Source organism: Podarcis tiliguerta, assembly GCF_965153285.1.
Source record: "Podarcis tiliguerta genome assembly, chromosome: 17".
Classification (NCBI taxonomy): domain Eukaryota; kingdom Metazoa; phylum Chordata; class Lepidosauria; order Squamata; family Lacertidae; genus Podarcis; species Podarcis tiliguerta.
The window spans coordinates 22,713,559-22,738,151 of NC_139550.1; the positions used below are offsets into that span (position 1 = coordinate 22,713,559).

Consider the following 24,593-nt stretch of genomic DNA (forward strand, 5'->3'; position numbering starts at 1 on the left):
AATTGTTGAGAGCTTTTTTTAAATTTTTGGTACTAAATCCAAAGAATGGGCTCGAAAAGGTTTTTTTGGGGGGGGAACTTCGTGACCTACGCCGGGAATCGAACCTGCAACCTTGGCGTCACCCGCAGCGCCACCCTGGCTGGTACCTGAACCTCCATTTGCATTCTGGGAAATGTAGTCTCTCCACCTGCCCAGCTTCTCCCCTATAGGCTCCCGGCGCGTCCATTTGCATTCTGGGAAATGTAGTCCTTCCCTTCCACCCCTACGCGGTGCCTTCTGGGCGTCGCGCCTCTTCCGGCGCTTCCGGCGGAGGGCGGGCGAAAGGAAGCGGAGGAGGCGGGCTCCGGCACTTTTGCTGCTGCTGTGTCAGGGGGCTCGAGGGCTGTTCGCGATGGCCGCCGCGGGGGGCACCTACCGGCTTCGCTGCTCCTTGGTGGGCCACGAGCTGGACGTGCGGGGCCTCAGCTGCTCTCCCTTCCCCGCCGGCTCCTTCGTCTCCGTGTCCCGGGACCGGACGGCGCGGCTGTGGGCGCCCGACAGGTCAGTCTTGGAAGGCGAGGGGGGGAAGGAAGGAAGGAGGGAAGGAGCCTTAAGGGGAGTTTTGCTCTGCCTTTCCCCTCCCTTGGCTGTTTCGAGATCCTCTGAAAGGAGGATCTCCCGGTTGCTGGCTCCGTTTGGAGGCATGGCGGAGTGGGGGTGGGTTAGCATCGTGGAGTTGGAAGAGACCCCGAGGGTCATCTAGTCCAACCCCTTGCCAGGCAGGAATCTCAGCTCAAGCATCCAGGACAGATCGCCAAGCAACCTCTACTTTAAAACCTCCAAGGAATTGTAGAGTTGGAAGGGACACCTGAGGGTCATCTAGTCAAACCCCCTGCTAGGCAGGAATCTCAATGATAATAATGATGATGTTGATGATGATGATTTATTTATACCCCGCCCATCTGGCTGGGTTTTCCCAGCCAGTCTGGGCAGCTTCCAACAAAAACACATTAAAGCAGCTTTTCTCAACCTATGGGTCCCCAGATGTTGTTGGACCCATAGGTCAGAACTCTGGGATGATGGAAGTTGTAGTCCAACAACATCTGGGGACCCACAGGTTGAGAACTCCTTAAACAGGGCTGCCTTCAGATGCTAAAACATCCATGACAGATGGCCATCCAACCTCCAAACCCCCAAGGAAGGAGAGTCCACCACTTCCCGAGGGAGACCGTTCCAAACAGCTCTTGTTATCAGAAAGTTCTTCCTGATATTTAGTCAGGAATCTCCTTCCTTGTAACTTGAGGGCGCAGGTTCGAGTCCTGCCCTCCCGAGCAGGAGAAAACAAGCTTGCTCCCTACTCCACGTGACAGCCCTTGAGATATTTGAAGATGGCTATCCAGTCTCCCATAGCTGTCGACGTTTCCCTTTTTTAAAGGGAAATTCCCTTATTCTGAATAGGATTCCTCGCAAAAAAAGGAAAAGTTGACAGCTGTGTGTCTCCTCTCAGTGTCCTCTTTTTCAGGCTAAGCATACCCAGTTCCTTCAAGCACTTTTCATAAGGCTTGGTTGCCAGACCCTTGATAATCTTGGTTGCACTCCTCTGCACACATCCTTCTTAAATCGTGGTGCCCATAAATGGACACAGTATTCCAGGTGTGGCCTGATCAAGGCAGAATAGAGTGGTACTATGACTTCTGTTGATGCAGCGTAGAATAGCATTAGCTTTTTTGCTGCTGCATCACACTGTTGATGGGTGTGATGGGTTGGCCATTTGATTTCAGTGGGATTAGGACCGCCTACAGTGAGGGGGAAAAGTATTTGATGCCCTGCTAAATTTGCCCGTTTGCCCTCCGACATCTGGCTGGTTGATAGGGGATCAAATACTTATTTCACTCATTATAATGCACATTAATCTCTGACTTGTCTTCTGGGTTTCTGGGGGTTTTCCTGTTGTTATTCTGTCTCTCACAGTTACAATAAACCTACCATTAAAATTATGGTCTGGTCATTTCTTTGTCAGAGGGCAAACGGGCAAATTTAGCGGGGGGATCAAATACTTTCCCCCCTCACTGTGGTTACCCGAGTTGTGAATCGTGCCGCACGTTTACAAGTTACTGTTTAGATTAGGAAAGTCGCCAGCTTGTGATTTGAAACATCTAAATGGTTTCTAAAGTGACGGGCTCTTTATTTCTTTATGTGACCTGTAGCGTTAGAAACTTAGATATATAATAATAAGTGGCTCCTTAAACCCAGGTTGCAGTTGCCAAATCGTAATGTCTACATGCCATTTTTGGGCAAGACGACTCTAAAGTCTTATTTTTCAAATGATGGACTGACTGTGATTGATTCTTAGTTAAACATCTGGCTAGTTCAGAGGACAACCTTTAGCTAGGTTAAGATCCAGGGAGAGTATATATATATACTGGCGGCTTATTCCTACCTCTCTTTCTTAATGGTGACACAGACCATTCATAACCTTGGAATATTCTTCACAACTGTGAGCAGGGGGGTGGGGTAAGTGAAGACAAGCGACAGCAATGAGCTATAACGTTAACCGCTCCTGCTCAGAAAAAGCATTTTGTTTCCTGAAATTCATTCTGATTGTGCCGATAAAATAGAATGGATGGAATTCTACAGGATGTGGTATTAGTTGGATTTCCAGATGGTGGAGATGTCAGGGGTCGGCCAAGGCATCTTCACTTGGTCGCAAGTGGCCAATACTCAAGTGCTCTAAGTTACCTGCTGTGCCACAGACTAGTCTCCCTTCAAGCACATATCCATGTTGTCATAGGTTAGTGGCCTAGACGAATGAAATAAAAGAAATAGGCTCTTCCACATTCCAAGCACTTTGCCTGGTAACTTGGAAGGAAATATTTAAGAGTACAGTCAAACTTTGGTTGTCGAACGTACTCCGTTCCGGAAGCCTGTTCGGCTTCCGAAAATGTTAGACAAATGAGGCGCAGCTTCTGATTGGTTGCAGGAGCTTCCTGCACTCAAGCGAAAGCCGTGTCGGACGTTCGGTTTCCGAAAAACCTTTAAAAACCGGAGCATTTACTTTCGGGCTTTAGGTGTCCAGGAGCTGAAACGTTCCAAAATGGAGGTGTTCGGGATCCGAGGTTTGACTGCAGTTGTTGTGAACCCCAAGCTAAAAAAATAAGTTTGTGAAAAACATCTTTGATCTTAGGTCACTTTGAGCGCATTGTTGATTTTCATCTTTAGTGTAGGCCTAATATGCAGGTGTATATCTATGTGTTTATCATGGTGTGCGCATAATGCACATGCATACATGTAATTTATTATCTGTCCTTGTGCCAAGAGTTATTGGGCCACAGTTTGACTGACAAGATCAGGTTCTTCTGGTCATGGAACATTCTAGCGCTGGGGTCTGGATGTGACAGGAAAAGTATTGTACACTCAGTAGCAGCAGGACAAAAGACATGAACAGCTTGAGAAGTACCTTGGAGTTATAAGTGGGAACATAGTAAAGGTAAAGGTACCCCTGGCCCTTACGGGCCAGTCTTGACAGACTCTAGGGTTGTGCGCCCATCTCACTCAAGAGGCCGGGGGCCAGCGCTGTCCGGAGACACTTCTGGGTCACGTGGCCAGCGTGGCATCGCTGCTCTGGCAAGCCAGAGCCGCACACGGAAACGCCGTTTACCTTCCCGCTAGTAAGCGGTCCCTATTTATCTACTTGCACCTGGAGGTGCTTTCGAACTGCTAGGTTGGCAGGCGCTGGGACTGAACAACGGGAGCGCACCCCGCCGCGGGGATTTGAACCGCCGACCTTTCGATCAGCAAGCCCTAGGCGCTGAGGCTTTTACCCACAGCACCACCCGCGTCCCATACAAGTGGGAACATAAGAGAGAGCAAAAACAGACTTCAGCAAGCAGCAGTGTTGTGAGGGCTACAATCCCTAAACTTCTAAAAAAAATTATTATAATACAGGACGGTCCTCACTGAATTTAAAACAGCTACTGAAAGAAATTGCCATCACAGACTACAAAGCAATGGCTGTTAGTCTGAACAAACCCAGTGCTTTTGCTTACAAAAAAGAGTCAAGGCCTGGTGTGGCTGTCAATAGGGTAAAATATGAATGAATTTTATTATTTTGGTCACAGACCAGTTCCAGCCCACATACAATATCAAGGAAGTCATAAAACACGATAGGGATAAATTTGAATTTGCAGTTAGGTATAACAGGGACAATACAGATATAGCAACAGTTAAAAAATATATAAATTAAAACTTAGTCAGAAACATATAACCTAAAATTATCATTTAAAACCTTAATCATTATGATAGCAGGGTAAATTTGTATAAACCAGGGGTGGCCAGCTCCCAAGAGACTGCGATCTACTCACAGAGTTAAAGACTGGCAGTGATCTACCCCCCACTTTTTAAAGGAAGGAATAGAGCCCTGTTTTGGGGGGTGCAGGGTTAAAATTTTCAGCTTTTTTTAGGGGACCCAAACTTCTTGGGATTCTTTCGGGGAGCCAGTGATCTACCAGTTGGGCATGCCTGTTTTAAACCATCAAATGTCCCCTTACTCTATGTAGCGCCATAACTGTTAAGGCCATTCTTAGACTTTTCTGTGAGAAAACGGTTCTTTCTGACATATGCCAAACTACCGTATTTTTCGCTCTATAAGACGCACCAGACCATAAGACGCACCGAGTTTTTGGAGGAGGAAAGCAAGAAAAAAAATATTCTGAATCTCAGAAGCCAGAACAACAAGAGGGATCGCTGTGCAGCGAAAGCAGCGATCCCTCTTGCTGTTCTGGCTTCTGGGATAGCTGCGCAGCCTGCATACACTCCATAAGACGCACACACATTTCCCCTTACTTTTTAGGAGGGAAAAAGTGAGACTTATAGAGCAAAAAATATATGTTCTTCAGGGCCATAAAATCATGATTGAACTCCCTAAAATGTCAAGACCAGTTCACAAATACAGATAGATGAAGTCTGAGCCTATGTATAAAGTAACACTCATTTTTTTTAAACTTGGAAGGGATTTTTGAAGATATAGATTGTATCATAATGGTGGATTTGAATTAGTGGAGTTTCTTAAGCTAGCACAATTGGTTTTACCAGTTCCTCCTTCCAAATGCAACCCTCTATGCCATATGCTGTACCACTCTCCTGCTCTCAGGAGCAGCTAATGGATACGAGGAATTGGCAAAAATCAGGTGCAAGCAGCAGTGGCTCTTCTAGGTCAAAGTCACCACTGGATGCAACCCTGAGAATGCACAGAATTGCAACACCATTTTATTATAAAGATTCCTAAGTTGGCCTAAAGTGAAATAAAACAAAGACAACTAATCTTCCAGAGAAGTGATGATTATCATCAAAACAAGGTTAGTCTTTTAGACTAAACAAAGACATTCTGAAGAATTTAATCAATTTTATCAAGCTAGATTCCTTGCCATGTCTTAAAGGAGACCTTGAATTGAAGTGGCACTGATTTTGTGTATAAAAACAAATGTTTTGAAAAAGGAATAACCGCAGTTATTCCCTGACGGAATGTAGTTGTTGGACATGCCAACTAATGCATGGCCAAGTCCAAACACAATGGCTTATTTGGGTGTAATGCTAAAACACTGTTTTGCGTTATGTGAGTGAGTTTCCTGCTCATAATTTCCCTCCCCCTATCTTTGGTACAGCAGGCATGAAGAGTAGACTGGAATATTTCTCTTGTTCATTGTTATGTGTGAATGTGCTTGACCTTAACTAAAGTTTGTCTGAACAAGCCAGAATTATTAACTATGATTTGAAGTTAGCAGGTTCAAAAGAGCTATAATAATAAGAATACAGTCAAAGCTCATGTTGCGTTAGGTTCATGTTGTGTATTTATGGCTTGCAAACCCGGAAGTGTGCAGAAGCGCTCATGTGCAGAAGCACTCTATCGTGCTCTGTGCTTGCGCAGAAGCACCGCTCTAGTTGCAGACTTTTCAGGGTGCGAATGGCACCCTGGAATGGATCGTGTCCGCAGCTAGAGGGACCACTGTAATAATATTATAACAACAACAACAATTATTTAATACAGTTAAAAGCTAACTACCTCTCTGTATGAGTTCATACATAACACACCAGTTAGTCGAAATGGAAACAAAAGCTTCCAACCTCTGCCTTCTGGCTGAGGGGAGACATGCATGGGGTGTTAGGAGCGCATGAATCCAATGCTTGTGTTAATGTGATCAATGATAAATCTAATTGGCTATAGTGGTGCAAATTGGAAGCTCACCCTTTGAAATTTGCACTATGCCTAGAACATGCATTGGCATTTAGATACCAGATAGATATTACCTGGCTTTTTAAATGGGTAGGATTCCCTTACTACAGGAACATAAAAACTTTGGTTTCTTTTTTGTCTCCAGTCTCAACAGAGGATTTACGGAAGTGCACTGCATGAGTGGCCATTCAAATTTTGTTTCTTGTGTGTGTGTCATCCCTCCAAGCGAGCTTTATCCACGTGGATTAATTGCCACCGGCAGTAATGACAACAATATTTGCATTTTCGCTTTGGACAACTCTGCACCATTGTATGTCCTTAAGGGTCATAAAAACACAGGTAAGAATACACAGATTTTTAAATTTTATTTTCAACATACCACTTTTGGAATCTTAACGACTCAAAGTCGCTTGGTTTTATGTGTTCTAAGAAATAACTTGATTTGTAAAGTTTTATCATGAGCAGACGTTAGCATTATTTTCTGAAACATTATGACCTTTAGAAATGTTACATTATATTGTTATTGTTATTAGAATTTATTACTTGCCCGTCACACTATGGTTACAGGGAAGGTTACAATAATTAAAATACAATATTAATAGTAAAAGGAAATATTGCACAGTATTAAAAACAGTTTAAAATTGTAGAAATAAGGTGCATCCTAGAAATATACCTCTCAAGTGTCAAAAGCCAGGGCAAAGAGGTGTGTCTTTAGCACTCCACCATTCTTAGCACCTTAGAGGTTCTCTAGGGAAATGGGCCTGGAGGTAGGAGATATGGCTTGGGAGTTGGTTTAATGAAAAAATAAGAGAGACTGATGATAGTATCGCCAAGACAGAAAAATATTTTCCACACTCTGTTAACAGCTGAGAAGACAGAACCTTACTTGTGTAGCTATTTTTCAGTCAAAAAAGCTGCTTCTGTTTTCCAGTTGTTTGTGGTAGCTTCTCATCACCTCATGTATTTCCAAGGATGAAAATTAGGTTAGTGAAATTTGCTATGGCGTATCGTCTGAAAATAGACCAAAATCTGTAGCTTTGCTTTGCTAGCACATCAGAACACCTTTTCTCACTCAGCTACACACAACCCCTGTTTTAGGCACAACTGATATGTGCACAGTGGCACGCATGCGCAAACCGCTGAACTTTGAAGTGACCTGGGAACATCATAAAAGACGTCACTAAAAGGGAGGAATGGGGTGATCCAGTTTCACACAAGCGCACAGTGTCCTGGAACGCAACGCTCACGCAAATCGGGGAGTAGATTAAATGTGAATTTTGGCGATGTTTATTTAATCTTCTGTTCTAGTTTGCAGCCTCTCATCTGGGAAGTTTGGCACCCTGCTTAGTGGCTCGTGGGATACGACAGCCAAAGTCTGGTTGAATGACAAATGCATGATGACACTACAGGTACAGAAACTCTGCTGGTGACAAGAGTTCATTATCAGCAGATCATGATTATTTGAACTTCAGAAAATGTAGATTGTCTCCGTCAGCATTCATGTTGTTCACCTTTATAGGGCCACACTGCAGCAGTATGGGCTGTGAAGATACTACCTGAACAAGGATTAATGTTGACTGGTTCGGCTGACAAAACTATTAAGCTGTGGAAGGCAGGTCGATGCGAGAGAACTTTTACTGGTAGGTACTTGGCTAAAACAGTTTCTGTGTATATACGCAACTTAGCAATGTGCCTCCGCACCCGGAGAATTAAAGAGGTTTTATTCTAGGATCTGGGTTTTGTGGGTTCTTTCTTCTTCCCCACCCCATGTGTAGAAGTTAGTGTGGTTCTTTATCTTGAAAGCTTAGAGGAATAGAAAATGGCAAGTTCACTAACTTTATGTAATAAAGGCTAGTAAATCGAAGGCAATTAAAATGGTGGGCCTTGCCAGTGGTGGCCCCACAGTTGTGGAATTATTTCACTTATGAAATTAGCCAGGCCTCGTCGCTTGCAATCTTTAAAAGCATATGGAATACCTCCCCCCACTTTTCTATGTGGCTCTTAGGGATTGCTGTACTGTAAATCTGTGGTTACAAAGTGTTGTAGACCTTTTGGTTTTTATTTTATGGCTGATTTTTGCTGTTGGCATAATAGCTATCTGAATATGGTACATTTGGGGGGTATGGATAGAATTTTTAGATATACCTGTCAAGGCCTTCCAAAGCATTTATGAACTAACAGTCCCATTGATGGGTTTTCACCGCCTCTTCACCATGAAAAGGTCTGGAAATGGGAGCTGCTACCTCTTGTTATGTAGATCACTTGGGCCAAGCCATTCACATGATAGGAGCCAGGAGCTATTCAGAGTACTTTTGCTGAAACAGAAAATGAAACTTAATGCGTGGCCAAGGAACAGAAACTTAGGCTGGGGTAAAGAAATGAAACTTAGCAGAGCCAGCTGTCAGCACTTATCTGGAGCAGTTTTTGGAACTGAAAACTTAGCTCAAGTCAGAGTACAAAGCTAACACAATGAGCAAGTCTATTTTGGGAGGGAGGGTTCCTTTTGCTCATAAGCAGAAAATTGTTAATAGTAATTTTTATTTGGAGGTGCCATTTGCCAGGCACAGCAGTGACGATGTCCTGAAACAGCAAAGTGACAGAGCCAATGGCTTCTGAGTTTTTGCAAGGAAAGTGCACCCTGAAAAGGAAGGGGAATATAAAGTTTGCCTTTCCATTAACAATGTACCTTTCGTTCCCTTCAGTAGCTCAATACTTGTATTCAAGCTCTGTGTAGATGTAGTCCCACTGACATGTAAACAGATCAGTTAAAAAGTGGATGATTAACCTCTGAAAAATATTTGACCGCCCTATCATGTAACAAATTTAGGAAAGGAATCTATTAAAATGCCTTTAGTGAAAGGACAGTCCTGTGCTGTAAGCAGTGTCACTAAAGATTCCTTTTCATGCTCTTATGCTTTGAACAGGGTACAGTGCCTTTGAGTTTTTTGCATAATGTTCATGTTGAACCACTAGTCTAATGTTTCCCAGCAGCCTGTGCTTGGACAGTAGCTGAGCCATCTTGTTATGTGCCAGCCGTAGCTTCCTGTCTTCAAGAGGGAACTCAGGTAGTGTTCATGAGTCTGAGGCTACAATTACACAAATGATACTTATACAATGGGTCTATATTTGAGACGATTTCGGCGCTGTGGGTAAAAGCCTCAGTGCCTAGGACTTGCCGATCGAAAGGTCGGCGGTTCGAATCCCCGCGGTTGGGTGCGCTCCTGTTGCTCGGTCCCAGCGCCTGCCAACCTAGCAGTTCGAAAGCACCCCCGGGTGCAAGTAGATAGATAGGGACCGCTTACTGGCGGGAAGGTAAACGGCGTTTCCGTGTGCTGCGCTGGCTCGCCAGATGCAGCTTTGTCATGCTGGCCACGTGACCCGGAAGTGTCTCCGGACAGCGCTGGCCCCCCGGCCTCTTAAGTGAGATGGGCGCACAACCCTAGAGTCGGACACGACTGGCCCGTACGGGCAGGGGTACCTTTACCTTTACCACTGACCAGGGAGTAGCAAGACCCTGTTCCTGACCACATGGCTTGCTACTAGTAATTTTAAAGTGAGATCTACTTTTCAGTACACCACATAAGAACATGGTTTTATAAAGCATTTCATGGCTAGAGAATATCATCTTTCAATAAGATGTGGAGAGGCTCTCAGTGAGACTTACGTTTTATCTATCTTTCCTTTCATAAAGGACATGAAGACTGTGTAAGGGGCTTAGCCATTTTAAGCGAGACAGAGTTTCTTTCTTGTGCAAACGATGCCAGCATTCGAAAGTGGCAGGTATCGGGAGAGTGTCTTGAGGTTTACTATGGCCACACCAATTATATATACTGCATATCGGTCTTCCCGCAAAGTAAAGGTAAGAAACTGTCCTCAAGACATACATTTTTTTTTTATAAAAAGGATTGTGCCTTCTAATTAAAAGTAGATTTAGAACTGAGTAAGTTATAATTCTTTGACTGGCACTAGAGTAATGGTTTTCAAACTCCCTTCCATAGAAGACTCCACATTAATTTATCTGCCACAGTACCCCTGTTTTGGCTTGCAATCTAGGGTTTGGGCTTTCAATCGAGGGTTCACTCAGTATATGTGCAGAGCTGACCAGGCTTGCTTAGTTCTTGTAAAACCTGGCAGCTAAGGAATCCCCAGATTTCCCTAAACGTACTTTGAAAATTCCTGCAATGGACGGCTGAAGATGTCAATGGATGCCAGTGCTATGCACAAACACAAATAACATATTTCTTCAGCTTTTTTGCAACCTGATAAACTCTAATGATAACACTCTGTTTTAGCTAAGCATGGAGTGGTTTGATTGGCAAGTGGCTTTGACTCCTTGTCATTTCCTACCCCAATTTCAAACTGATGGATTTGATCCAAAGGTGCTCTTAAGATGAGAGGGGTATTTTTGAGACACAAGTGCTGCTGCTAGGGGAAGGGTAACTTTCCACTTGCATCTTTCTCAATTTAATGAATGGCATGTTGCATTATTTTAGATTTTGTTACTACTAGCGAAGACCGATCGCTCAGGATCTGGAGAAAGGGGGAATGCACACAGACAATCAGACTTCCAGCTCAATCTATCTGGTGTTGTTGTGTGTTGGACAACGGGGACCTTGTCGTTGGAGCAAGGTATTCAGATTTCGGCTTCCTATCATCTGTTCATCAAGATAAATAGGCACAATGCTGAAGGCAGGCTGAGTAGATATTTTTGTGCCGCGAGAAGGAACGATTTGGCCTCATGGTCACACACTTCCTTACTCTTCTCTGAAGCAGAGCCAGAGAGGAAATGGAAGATTCTGCTTCCATTTTTAGACTGACCACAGTTCAGTGTGTCTGAACGATAAACTGTGGCTAAACTCTATGATTAATTGAAACCAGCCGGTTTCCTATGCTATGGTTTGAAGCTGACTTCTTTCAGTAGAGTTAACATTGAACCCAGTTTGTGAGGTTCGGTTATCATTACGTTAGCATGAAAAACGAGAGGAAAAGCTTCTGAACTCCTCCTAGAGGAGTGCAGTAGAGGCGTAAGGAGTGGAACGTGTGAACCCGATACATATTCTTGTTATGCTAAACTATGATACAGCATTGCTTCCAAAGGAGATTATTGAACAAAACAGAGTTTCAAAGACGCATGTGTAGTTCCATCATACATTTTGAGAACTGGCAGAAGTTTGACCATAGTTCACCAATGGATCCCTGGCCAATTACTGGAAGACAGTTGTTGTTAAATCTTTATTGTGTTTTTTTTTTTGTAACGTATGCAAACAAAACAAACAGGAATATTGTGCACCAACCCAAAGAAAGCACATACTCAAAAACTACCCACAAAGTAGAAAAACATAGATAGCTTGCTTTCCTTCTCCAGCACCAGCCCAGTTGTTTCTACCATTCCAGGTGTTGTAACAAGCAGCTCTGACTCAGGATCCTGCCCTCGTTTCCATTTTTGGGATAGGTTGGCGCATGACAAATTGTGTTGTCAAGGAGGGTGGATAGCTATTGAACGTCAGCTCAGAGTTGAACCTTGCATATTGGAAAGCAGAATGATCACCAAGACTATGGGTAGGCAAACTAAGGCCCAGGATCCGGATCCGGCCCAATCACCTTCTAAATCTGGTCCGTGGACAGTCCGGGAATCAACGTGTTTTTACATGAGTAGAATGTGTCCTCTTATTTAAAATGCATCTCTGGGTTATTTGTGGGGCACAGGAATTCGTTCATTTCCCCCCCCCCCCCCAAAAAAAATATAGTCCGGCCCCCCACAAGGTCTGAGGGACAGTGGACCGGCCCCCTGCTGAAAAAGGTTTGCTGACCCCTGACCAAGACTATATACTCAGTATCAGTTAACACAGATTTGTGCCTTATCCTTGAGTACAGTTTGGCCGTGCATTCTTGTTTTGTACCTGATCAGTGACTGAAATGAACACTAGGGTTAAAAAAAATGTAGACCACACAAGTTTGCAGTAGGTCCTCAACTTGATGCATTTCACTGGATTATTCTAAAATTAATTACCTTGCTTCCTGGGGAAGATTGGTTTTAAGATGAGGCATCAATCTTATGATATAAAACCTGGTCAGCAATCTGGATTTCTTTCTTAGAGAGGGGTGGGTGGGGACGGGGACAGCAGTAAGAAGGAAATAGGATGTGCAGGGGCAGGGGAACGCTTTCCTAGATAATGCAATTATTATTTTTCCTCTTTCAGTGATGGCATTATCAGAGTGTTCACTGAGTCTTTGGAGCGCACAGCAAATCTGGAGGAGATCCAGGCTTTTGAAAACGAACTTTCTCAAGCAAAAATTGATCCTCAAACTGCTGATTTAGGGGACATCAGTGTTGATGAGCTTCCTGGGAGAGAGCATTTGGACGAACCAGGTATAATTTTAAATTTATCTGGCAAACATGCATCCCTCCTCATCTATTCTGTCCTGGTAAATAAAAGGTTTAGGGCAGGAGTGACTAATCTGCAGGCTATATCTGCCCCTCCCCACCAAGGTTTTCTTGTGATGCCAAGACTCTACAAACTGTCCATCTTTTTCAGTTAAGTTTTTTTTCTTAACTGACAGCTCCCTCAGCCTGTAATATTATTATTATACTCTGCTCCCAAATATTTTTAGGTTTTTTGTAGTCTCCAAGGCCTCCCAGGTCTGTCATTTTTCTATATTTTTTGTAAAACAAACCAACCCTGTCTTACCCATTGGTCCCCTTTTGGATAGCATCTTCAGAAATGTAGTTCTTGGCATGTTCACTTGTACACTTTAGCCCCAGAGAGTTGGCTGGGGGTTGTTATGGTCCTCTGTTCCCGAAATGGATTGCCACCCTTTTGTTTAGGGATTACAGTCATACATTGGAAGTCAAACAGCTTAGTTCCCCGTAGGTTTTGGCTCCCGAACGTCGTAAACTATTCCGTTTGTGAACTACTTTTGGAAGCTGAACGTCTGACGGGGCTTCCGCTGCTTCTGATTGGCTGCAGAGGCTGACGCGCACGCCTCCTCTGCGCCGGAAATAGCGTTTTCCCATGTGTGCCCAGTCCAGCGTGGCATCTGCGGGACTATGAACCTGCCCAAGGCCCAAAAACTTTGCTGACCCCCTGAACTAAAACCATTTTCTCCAGGCACGCAGCTGATTTTCTCCTCTCTGTGTTTTAAGGTACAAGAGATGGACAAACGAGACTTATTAAAAGTGATGGGAAAGTTGAAGCTTATCAGTGGAGTGCTGGCGAAGAGAGGTGGATGAAGATTGGGGATGTTGTCGGTTCATCAGGAGCCACACAGCAGACGTCTGGAAAGGTTTTATTTGAAGGAAGGGTAAGTAATTTTTCACCCCTCACGTTTAGTAATTAAACCCTGGCAGCCCAGCCTATTGGTGGGCTGTGTGCACTGGAATGGTATATATAAGAATAAATCACTTTCGCCGTTTCCCTTTCCTTAAAAAAGGAATACGACTATGTTTTTACTATTGATGTGAATGAAGGTGGGCCCTCTCACAAGCTGCCCTACAACATCAGTGATGATCCCTGGCTGACGGCATACAACTTCCTGCAGAAGAATGATCTAAATCCAATGTTCCTGGACCAGGTGGCCAAATTCATAATAGATAACACCAAAGGGCAAACGCTGGGACCCACGAATGCGGAATTTTCAGATCCTTTCACAGGTAACGAATTGCTCCAAGCTGTCCTAAATTTGCTACCTCGCTCCTTGTTAAATATGTGGCTGAATAGCGTGCCAGAGTTCTTTTGCCCCTGGCCATACTGCGGAACACTGATTATGTATTTTGTGTCTTTATATTGTAATTTTATCTTGTGAACCGCCCTGAGTCCTGCGGGCGGCATATAAATGTAAGAAGTGATAATAATAATTTCCCTTTCTGTTTGCAGCGGATGAAGTGGCGTGTTCTTAAAAGTATGGGCACTTCATTAAGGAGCGAAGTTAATGGGGTGTTTCCCCTCCATGTTTTAATAATAAGAGTGCATTGGACTCTTGGACTCACATTCTTTTCCTCCCCCCCCCCCAAAAAAAATTTTTTTTATTGGTTTTCACAATATTATAAACTAACAAACAAGACAAACAAACATAACAAACATAAATCATAGCCTTATTGAAAATTACCGTTATTAACTTTGTTAAGTGACTTCCTCGCTTCCCCTTAGTTGAATTTCATTGCATGTCAAAAGGACGGTTTTCAAAAATCCCAATTTTAAATGAAATTTAACTTAAACATTAACATCCTTAAATCTTCACCTTATATAATTAAACATATTATTTCATCACTTAACATAAACAAAATCCTAAGCCTATTAAATATCTGCAAGCTGTTTCCGGTTAATTTAACTTAACAAATTTAACTAAATAATTATTAAATTTATTCCATTCTTCCTGATATTCCTCCTCCTTCTGGTCACAGACTCTTCTGGTTAGGTCGGCTAGCTCCAAAAAATCCATCATCTTCATTTGCCATTTTTCTACTGTTGGTAATTCTTGGTTTTTCCACTTTTTATGGATCACATTCTTTTCTTCGGTTTATCTTTTCATAGGCGGTGGCCGCTATGTTCCAGGTTCTTCCTCGGAGTCCAGGGAAGGGCTCCCAGCTGCAGATCCGTTTACAGGTACTGTGTCAATGATGGCAGAGTTGTTTTTATTCTCCCTTCTGGGAGAATAAATGTAAAGTTTTGGGTTTACAGTTGGTGTGGTGAAATGGAGCTGATTGGAATTCCGGATGGACAAGGCAGGGAGCAAAGCTATAATGTTGGCTCAGAATCGTTTTATTTCTTATTTAAAAATGTGCTTTAGAATCATAGAATTGTAGAGTTGGAAGGGTAATCTAGTATTCACCCAGGGGAGCCCTAGAATGTTCAGCCCTTGTTATACAGAAAAAGCACCACATTTCTAGAAGCAAAGGCACGACATTTAAATGCAAGTTTGGACCAGAAACTTGTCGTAGCTTGTTGGTTGTTGTTTTTTCTTTGCAAAACCTTTTTTTTTTACAGGTGTGTCTTGAAAGAATGATCATTTGGCACTGATTGATTCAGATGAGTATGGGTGTTGTAGAGCAGTTTCACAAAACTTTGCATCTCGGGGGGGGGGGGAGATGATCGCACTTGGCAAGGCGTTTCCTTGGCAAGTAAATGGAGGGTTTTGGTTTCGATGGCGACCATACATCTGGGCGCTAAGGCAACTGTGGTGGATGAGTCATAGCATCCTCCAGGAGCCAGCTGCTTACAGTCTTCAAGACCGAGTTTGAGGTTCAGAATAGAAGTTGAGACACAAATTGCACTTGCACGTAATGATTGCCAAAGGGTAATGATCATGATTCCTGCGAGACTCAATCCTGGGCTCTCTCACACAGGAAACTTAAGGCTCCAATCCCATGCGCTTTCTTTAGGAAAACAATGTATACGCACATTGGAAATAATAGAAGTAAAAACCGTGTAGAACCCATTGGTGCTTAGCAAAGATGTTGGGATCCAAATATGGGAGCTACAAAAATGGTGTGTGGGCTTGCTGTTGCTGTTTTATTATTATTATTTAAACCCAAACACTTCATACTGTAGACGTTTAAGCAATGTGAATGCAACTTTGTTCCTGTTTTTCTCTAGGTACAGGTCGCTACGTCCCAGGTTCAGCATCTGAACTTGCAGCTCCTGCAAGCGGAGCTGATCCATTTACAGGTAAGGAAATCATTCGTCTTTCCCAGTTTCAGTAGTGATGTATGGAAGTGAGAGCTGGACCATAAAGAAGGTTGATCGCCGAAGAATTGACGCTTTTGAATTATGGTGCTGGAGGAGACTCTTGAGAGTCCCATGGACTGCAAGAAGATCAAATGCATCCATTCTTAATGAAATCAGCCCTGAGTGCTCACTGGAAGGACAGATCGTGAAGCTGAGGCTCCAATACTTTGGCCACCTCATGAGAAGAGAAGACTCCCTGGAAAAGACCCTGATGCTGGGAAAGATGGAGGGCACAAGGAGAAGGGGACGACCGAGGACGAGATGGTTAGACAGTGTTCTCGAAGCTACAAACATGAATCTGACCAAACTGCGGGTTGCAGTGGAAGACAGGAGTGCCTGGCATGCTCTGGTCCATGGGGTCACGAAGAGTCGGACACGACTGAACGACTAAACAACAACAACAACAACAACAACAACAACAACAACAAAATCATTCGTCTCACAATTTTGAAAACGTATGCCAAAGCTCCGTGCTGGTCACTTACATCTGCCCTCCTCCTCCCCCAAAATAACCAAATCCCCACTCCCCGCCATCTTGTTGCCACGTCACTCCAGCTAAGCTTTGTGCTTCTTCTAATCAGAGAAACCAAGCACAGTGTTATAATAGCTGACCACACTTATTATAATAGCTGATCTCTCCACTTATTCATGCCTGTGGGTAAGTTCAGATGGCAGTTCAGATGGCAGAAATGCAGATAAAGGGAAAGTTGGGGTGGAAGTAAGGCGAGGTAGGGTAAGGAAAGGAGAGATGGGGTGAGCAGCCCAGAGGTGTGTGTTTGGGGCAGCGGCGAGTGAAGCATCCGTTGTTTGGGATAAAACAGGAGAGGCCAAATGGAGAAGGAGGCAAACCATGGATACCGCCCTAAGCTCCTTGGAGGAAGGGTAAGATAAAACTGTAGCAAGTAAATTAAGACTCCGGGGAAATTTTTCTATCAGATCTGTTTTAAGCTGTTAATTTTATTCATGCGCACGTTCTCTTGGTTTACTAACCAAGAGAGCTTTCAGAAATCTCACAGGTGACCAATGCTAAAAGCTTCCCTCCTTGAAACTTATCAGTTGTCGTATCGCTAAGACTCCCAGAGTTTTTCACCTGCCTGCCTTTTGCCTTGAAAAGCTCCTTTCTGCCATGAAGCTGCAACAATCTTAGAAGAGAAGCTATTCAAGAAGGCAAGAGAGCCTAGATAAAATCAACTTTCTTTCCTCCCCGAACCACATATGATAACAGTGTCTCATACCAAATGCAAATGAACTGTGAAAAAGACTTGTGTGAATTGAAAGTAGAGACACACAAGAAAATCTTTAATTATTTTTATTTTTTTGCAAAAGATTCTCCATCCCTGTTCTCAGAAGGGTGTGAAATGTGGCTACTGGCTTTTGTAATAGTGCATGGATAAACACAAATGGAGTTAATAAAATTAATTATACTGGGCTCCCTTTTTGGAGGCCACTTAAGTCTCTGAAATGTGTTAGCTAATTAAAAAGCTGAAACGCTCAGGATATGAAGCGCTGTTTATGTAACCATTTTTCCTGTAGGAGTTAATTCGTTAGATTTTATCCCATGCTTTCTCCCAGGAGTGCAGAGAGGTGTTTGAGGTACCCTTGGATTAAATTACTTGGTCAAGGCCACACAGTGAACAAAGCATTATTTTTATAAAAAACATGTAGACATGGAATAATTTAAATTACGGTTTAGCAATCTTTTAAATAGCTACATAATATGTGACAATTAAGCTAATGTTTTTTCCCTGCTATAGGGTGCAAAGCTATACTGTTAAGTTTCTAAGAATTTATTTCTCCCTTTTAGGGACGGGTGCCTACAAATTAACTATACCTAAAAATGAAAATATTTATTTTCCAAAGAAGGAAGCTGTTGCTTTTGATCAGGCCAACCCTACACAAATAATGGGTGAGTGTATTTATACGGTTTGTTAAATGACTATTGGGGTGAGCAATTATCCTTCAAACACATCAGTCCCGTAAAACGTTTTATTTTACTCCCCTGAAACTATTTTCAGCCTATTTTTACTTCTGAGAAATAAAACATAGGAAGGTTGGATTACTCAAAAGATTTGTGTTTTTAATATAATAAAGCAGCCACTTGCGTCTTGTGAATTAGAAATATTGCAGGTCAGGCGCATTCCAGTTTTGCTTATCTCCCCCTGTTGAGAAGAAAATATTTTGATACATCGTAAGGACTGGAGCAATTGCTAAATATATCGAATGTACTTGCCATTTTGCCCCTGTGGTATTCAGTTGACCGCAGTCCTCCCTGGATAGCTGGGAGCATTAAAAGCACTGCCTACTTTCCCCTTTCTATGCAGCTGGAATAGATGACAAGGGGTGCAAGCAATGAGCAGCAACATAATCAGTGGATCTGCTTTTGTGGCAAATGGACTTTTGTGCAAAGCTGTACAGTACAAACCTTTTTATGTTCTTAAGGCATTAAAAAGGAAGGTTAGTTTCAAGCTTATTGATTTGTATTACGTGATTAATGTCTTGCAAGGATATTGAAACAGACTCCTGAAATCGTCTGAGATGCTAGTGCACGGGTAGGCAAACTAAGGCCCGGGGGCTGGATCCGGCCCAATCGCCTTCTAAATCCTGTCCACGGCAGTCTGGGAATCAGCATGTTTTTACATGGGTAGAATATGTGCTTTTATTTAAAATGCATCACTGGGTTATTTGTGGGGCATAGGAATTCGTTCATTCCCCCTCCCCCCAAATACAGTGGTGCCTCGCAAGACGAAATTAATTCGTTCTGTGAGTCTCTTCGTCTAGCGGTTGTCTCGTCTTGAGAAGCAACCCTATTAGCGGCTTAGCGCTATTAGCGGTTGAGCGGCTATTAGCGGCTATTAAAGGCTTAAGGGATTAGCGGATTAGCTGCTAAAAGGCTATTAGCAGCTTAGTGCCTTAGAAAAAGGGGGTGGGGAGCGAAACCCCCCCCCCCCAGGAATCGCAAGACATTTTCGTCTTGCGAAGCAAGCCCATAGGAAATTCGTCCTGCGAAGCACCTCCAAAACGGAAAACCCTTTCGTCTAGCGGGTTTTCTGTCTTGCGAGGCATTCGTCTTGCGGGGCACCACTGTATGTGCTTTTATTTAAAATGCATCTCTGGTTTATTTGTGGGGCATAGGAATTCGTTCATTCCCCCTCCCCCCAAATATAGTCCAGCCCCACACAAGGTCTGAAGGACAGTGGACTGGCCCCCTGCTGAAAAAGTTTGCTGACCCCTGTTCTAGTGTAACCCAAGCCTGCTGCTGACACAACACTCATGCCGCAATCTGCCATGGGTTCTGCAGGCTCTCTTCTCCACTGTGTGCTTCAGATAATGCGAGGGGTGCAATTTTACATGTCATCCTCAATTTGTGCATTCAGGGGCATAGCGGAGGGGGCAGGGGGGCCCAGCCTCAGGCACACAATTTCAACGGGGTGCGAGCCGGGCGCTCCCATGCAGGGATCCCCATTCCCGCCTGCCTGCCTGCCGCTGGGGGTCTCTGGCCTTGCTGCCACAACCCCTGCCCCCTTGCTGAATGGCCACCTGGCCAGCGTGGGGGGGGGATTTGTCCGCCAAGGGTCGTTTCATCTTGCTGGCCTCCCCCTTGTCTGGACAGGCAGGCAGTGCAGCGCAGCTCTGCTGGCGTGGTAAGTTTTGTTCATTCTCCGCACCCGGCCGGTGCCACAACGCTGCGCTGCCAATCAACTTATACAACTGTCCCCCCCCCACTGCATGTTCTTTCAGGCATGTAGTGAAGGGGTACTTACCTGTTCCTCTGCCATGTAAGTTGGGTCACTGTTCTGGAACCCCAAAACTGGAACCTAGTTTAATGTTAATTTTTTTAAGGCAAGCAGTACTGTCTTTGGCACCGGTTACCTAGTGAGCCTCTCACCTTTCATGATTTTCAGAGTTCGTAAGACTTTCAAAATTAAGAGCAGGCTGGGACTCCTCATAGGAAGCATCGATAGGGCAGAGACTTACAAGTCTCAAGAATGAGGTACACACGAAGCAGCCTTATACCAAGTCAGGCTGACTGTCTATGCCAGCAATGTCTGCTCTGCTGAGCAGCGGCTCTCCTGGGTGTCTTGTGCAAATATCTTCATCCTGGAGGGTCTGAAAATGAGATCTTCGGCACGCTGTTCACATGCTCTCTCTCTCCCTCTCCCATTGGGCTATAACAGTGGTACCTCAGGTTACATACGCTTCAGGTTACATACGCTTCAGGTTACAGACTCTGCTAACCCAGAAATAGTGCTTCAGGTTAAGAACTTTGCTTCAGAATGAGAACAGAAATTGTGCTCCGGTGGCGCGGCAGCAGCAGGAGGCCCCATTAGCTAAAGTGGTGCTTCAGGTTAAGAACAGTTTCAGGTTAAGTATGGACCTCTGGAACGAATTAAGTACTTAACCTGTGGTACCACTGTTAGTTTTGTTTTCAGAAGTTCAAAGCAATTACAAATGCTTTTGAATTTATTGTAAACACCTGGTTCTCATCTTCCACACCAAACCTCAATAGGTTTACTTGGGAGTACTTTACACTGAATTTAGTGGTGCTTTCTTCCTGGTAAGTACACCTTGAGACTGCAGCCTCTGTCTCATGATTTGAGGTTTAAATCTTAAATTGTTTTGGACTACAGATCATATGTTTCATACATTCCCTTTCATTCTACAACTTTTTCCAGACTCTCACTTAAACATCTTAACATTTGTGTGGTGAAAGGAACATAAGACAATTGTGAAGCAATGCCATGGAAATATTTCCTGTACAAATCCTAGAGAGCGCACTGTTTACGCATAATGCAAATGAGGTTTTGGAGCACATTTGAGATGAAGCAAAATTGTTTTTTCAATGGGGATTTGCCCACTAGGCAACTAGGTTAACATGAAATATGCCAACAGGCAACAATAGAATTGAACTGGATCGAGAATTCATTTTCGTATTCATAACGTGAAGAGGTTCAAATAGAGCATTTCAAGCTATCTCCCATTTGTCTCACAGGCAAACTGAAAGAACTTAACAGAAGTGCCCCTGCTGAACAGCAGTTAACTGAAGATGATTTAGATCTTCTGGAGAAGATGCTCTCTATAACCTGCAACACCTCCTCTGAAGCTCCCACAGCCCAGCAACTGCAAACTTTGTGGAAGGCAATTAACTGGCCAAATGGTATGGAATTGTTGTTGGGGACATCTAGTAGGTCCAGCAAATTAGATGGGTGGGTAGCAGTTAGAAAAGTTCACCTTATTTCACATCTTGTTAGATACACCGGACGCTGGTGGCGCTGTGGTCTAAACCACTCAGCCTCTTGGGTTTGCCAATAAGAACATCGGCAGTTCAAATCCCCACGACGGGGTGAGCTCCCGTTGTTCGGTCCCAGCTCCTGCCAACTTAGCAGTTCGAAAGCACATCAAAGTGCTAGTAGATAAATAGGTACCGCTCCAATGGGAAGGTAAACAGCGTTTCCGTGCGCTGCTCTGGTTTCGCCAGAAGTTGCTTAGTCCTACTGGCCACATGACCTGGAAAAACTGTCTGCGGACAAATGGCGGCTCCCTCGGCCTGTAAAGCAAGATGAGCGCCACAACCCCAGAGTCATCTGCGACTGGACTTAACTATCAGGGGTCCTTTACCTTTACCTTTTTAGATACACCAGTTTTTATACCACAAATAATTTTATTTCTTTGTATTGGTGACTGGCAGTTTAATATATTAGTGGCTGATGGGGATGCTGTTCCATTGCCCATAGGGTGAAGATTTTATGCTGATTAGAGTTCTGAAGTTTAATCTTAAGACTATCCTACTTACCGCCCCCGCACACCAGCTTATTTTAATGGCAATGACATTTCTAATTCAGTTGTCTGAGTTACATAAATATGCTAAGGATTCCATTATTTTCCTAAAATAGAGAGATGTAATTCAGGCTAGATCAGTTCCCAACTGCTGAGTTCATAAAATTGTCATCAGCCCCAACCCAAATTCTTAGGACTATAAATGAAAAAGTTTAAGAAATAATCAATATGTAATACTGTAATTTATTAATTTTGATTCCCGGCAATGGCAATTGATAAAATGTAAATAAAAAAGAAAAACGAGTGAAAATAATGACTTTTTAAAAAATCTTCTCTAATGAGATGGATTGGCCTAATGGGCTTTTAACAAGCATATGAATATTGGGCTGTAGGTTTTGTGAGTCGAGTCACCATGTTCTTCGCTGTTTAGCCTGCTTCTCTGTTCGTACAGCACCATGGTCTGAGAATACCATTATATTGTGGAATCGTCTTAAAAATACACTACAATGGCCTCTTAAACGTATTTAACTTCTGTGATTTCAACTTTGCATGGTTGAAGACAAAAGCTGCTTGAAATTCCGCAAGTTAAATGCAGGCAAGGCGGAGAGCTTAAAAACTCTTTGTGCCTGGTCCACTTGGCATTTCCTGAGCAGCAAGAGTTTTGAGCTCTGTTTCAAGGTTTTGTGTATAGCTGATTTTCATGTACAGTGGTACCTTGGTTTAAGAACAGCTTAGTTTATGAACAACTTGGATTAAGAACGCTGCAAACCCACAAGTAGGTGTTTTGGTTTGTGGACTTTGCCTTGGAAGCAGAACATAGTTTTGTTTCCTGTTGAGTGTGTTCCATTTGTAAATTGAGTCCCCCGCTGCTATGGGAAAGCACGCCTTAGTTTAAGAACACTTCGGTTTATGAACGGACTTCCAGAACGGATTAAGTTCGTCAACCAAGGCACCACTGTATAGGTAGAACCCTCAGAACTGAACCTCCATGTTAGATGCAGTTGTCCTACGCAGAAGTTCCTCAATGGGCAAGGGAGGTGCACTCTCTACATTCTTAATGCCCTTTATTTCAGAGTTCATAAATAATATTTTTACTATACATCATTAATAACAATAACAACAACATGCCACCTATCTGGCTGGGTTTCCCCAGCCACTCTGGGCAGCTTCCAACATTAAACATTAAAAACTTCCCTATATAGGGCTGCTTTCAGAAGTTGGATAGTTGTTTATTTCCTTGACATCTGACGGGAGGGCGTTCCACAGGGTGGGCGCTACCACCGAGAAGGCCCTCTGCCTTGTTCTCTGTAGCCTCACTTGTTGCAGAGAGGGAACCGCCAGAAGGCCCTCGAAGCCAGACCTCAGTGTCCGGGCGTTTCCACCCCAGGTCCACCCCCTGCCCAGTCCCTTAGACCCCCTAAGGGGGTCAAGTATCAACCCCTTTAAGAAACCCTGTGCTAGACGAACCTTTCCCATAGGGGTTATGACAACAGACCTGCTGGAAGCTCTGCAACATTTCAAAGTGTAACGAGGTCGCTTGTTTTCCCTGTGTCCCTAGACATTGTCTTTCCAGCACTCGATATTCTTCGGTTATCCATCAGGCATCCCAGCGTGAACGAAAGCTTCTGCAGCGAGAAGGATGGCCTACAGTTCAGCAGCCACCTGATCCAATTCCTGAACCCCGGAGGAAAGCAAGCCAACCAGATGCTGGCCCTTAGAATTTTCTGCAACTGTTTTATCCACCCAGTGGGCCAGAAGCTCATGATGTCACAGGGGGACTTGATAATGTCACAGGCAATAGAGCTGAAAATAAGCAGCAATAAGAACATTCACATTGCATTAGCCACCCTGGCTCTGAACTACGCTGTCTGTTTACATAAAATTAATAACATTGAGGGGAAAGCTCAGTGCTTATCAGTGATCAGCACAGTCATGGAAATTGTGCAAGACCTCGAAGCTATCTTTAGACTACTTGTGGCTCTTGGGACATTGATCAGTGGTGATTCAGATGCTGTACAGTTAGCTAAGTCTCTGGGGGTTGATTCTCAAATTAAGAAATATTCCTCTGTATCGGAACCGGCTAAGGTAAACGAATGCTGTAGGTTGGTGCTTAACTTGCTCTAACCGTTTCGTTTTTTTAAAAAGCACTTGAAAGTCTATGGCTATGCTGAAGATAAACTTTTTCATATTTTACAACAATGGAGAGAAGAAATACTGTGGGTTAACTATCTGGACATTAAGTGAAAAAAACCTAAATAAAATCTTTTTTTGCACTGATACGGAATTTGTTGTCCTTCAAAGCTGCAATGCATGGGAGTCAGTCTGCAGTAGCTTTTGAGTGTTTGGAATTAAATGTCAACAGAAATCAACAAAGCAGTCTCGATTGACCGAGACAGTTTTAAGAACGAGCTCTCTTAGCTTTGTTTTTCATGTCATATTTTAAAAGAAATCAGTGCACAACCACAGCATTTTAAGTTATAGCACCTACACTAATTGTTCCAGCTTTTTCTTGTGGAACAGAATAATGCAAACGTTTTTAATTTTTACATAGTGTTTTTTTTTTTAACCACTTTATCTGATAATGTCTAGTATGCCAGGAAACATATACTTTGAGTTTTCTGGTGTGTGGTGCAGGCTTTTTTGTTTTTTCGACCCTCTGTAAAATGTTCCTTTGGAATATATATATATATATATATATATGGTTTTATCTTTCTTGGGATTCGGCGATAACCTTCCCAATGCTGAAGGAAGTGCAATGTTATCTGCAGCCAGCCAGAGTGCAATAATATTGCTGCCAAGTTTGAGCTGTCTCATTCATATTGATGAGATGTTCATTCTAAAGTCTAATCCCTTATACCTAAATGTCAGCATTTTTTCTTAGTTCC

General features: G+C 43.5%; 1 protein-coding gene across 1 annotated transcript; it reads left to right on the plus strand.

The window, feature by feature from the left end:
- The first annotated feature begins 300 nt into the window (after positions 1-300).
- On the plus strand, positions 301-23,987 carry PLAA (phospholipase A2 activating protein). The gene is made up of 14 exons (XM_083419819.1): positions 301-540; positions 6,354-6,547; positions 7,517-7,617; positions 7,728-7,848; positions 9,900-10,067; positions 10,702-10,837; positions 12,409-12,578; positions 13,353-13,510; positions 13,640-13,859; positions 14,740-14,811; positions 15,802-15,873; positions 17,738-17,839; positions 20,924-21,088; positions 23,267-23,987. The coding sequence occupies exons 1-14, from the start codon at positions 392-394 to the stop codon at positions 23,830-23,832; spliced, it is 2,394 nt and encodes a 797-aa protein (XP_083275945.1). The 5' UTR covers positions 301-391; the 3' UTR covers positions 23,833-23,987.
- The last annotated feature ends 606 nt before the right edge of the window (positions 23,988-24,593 follow it).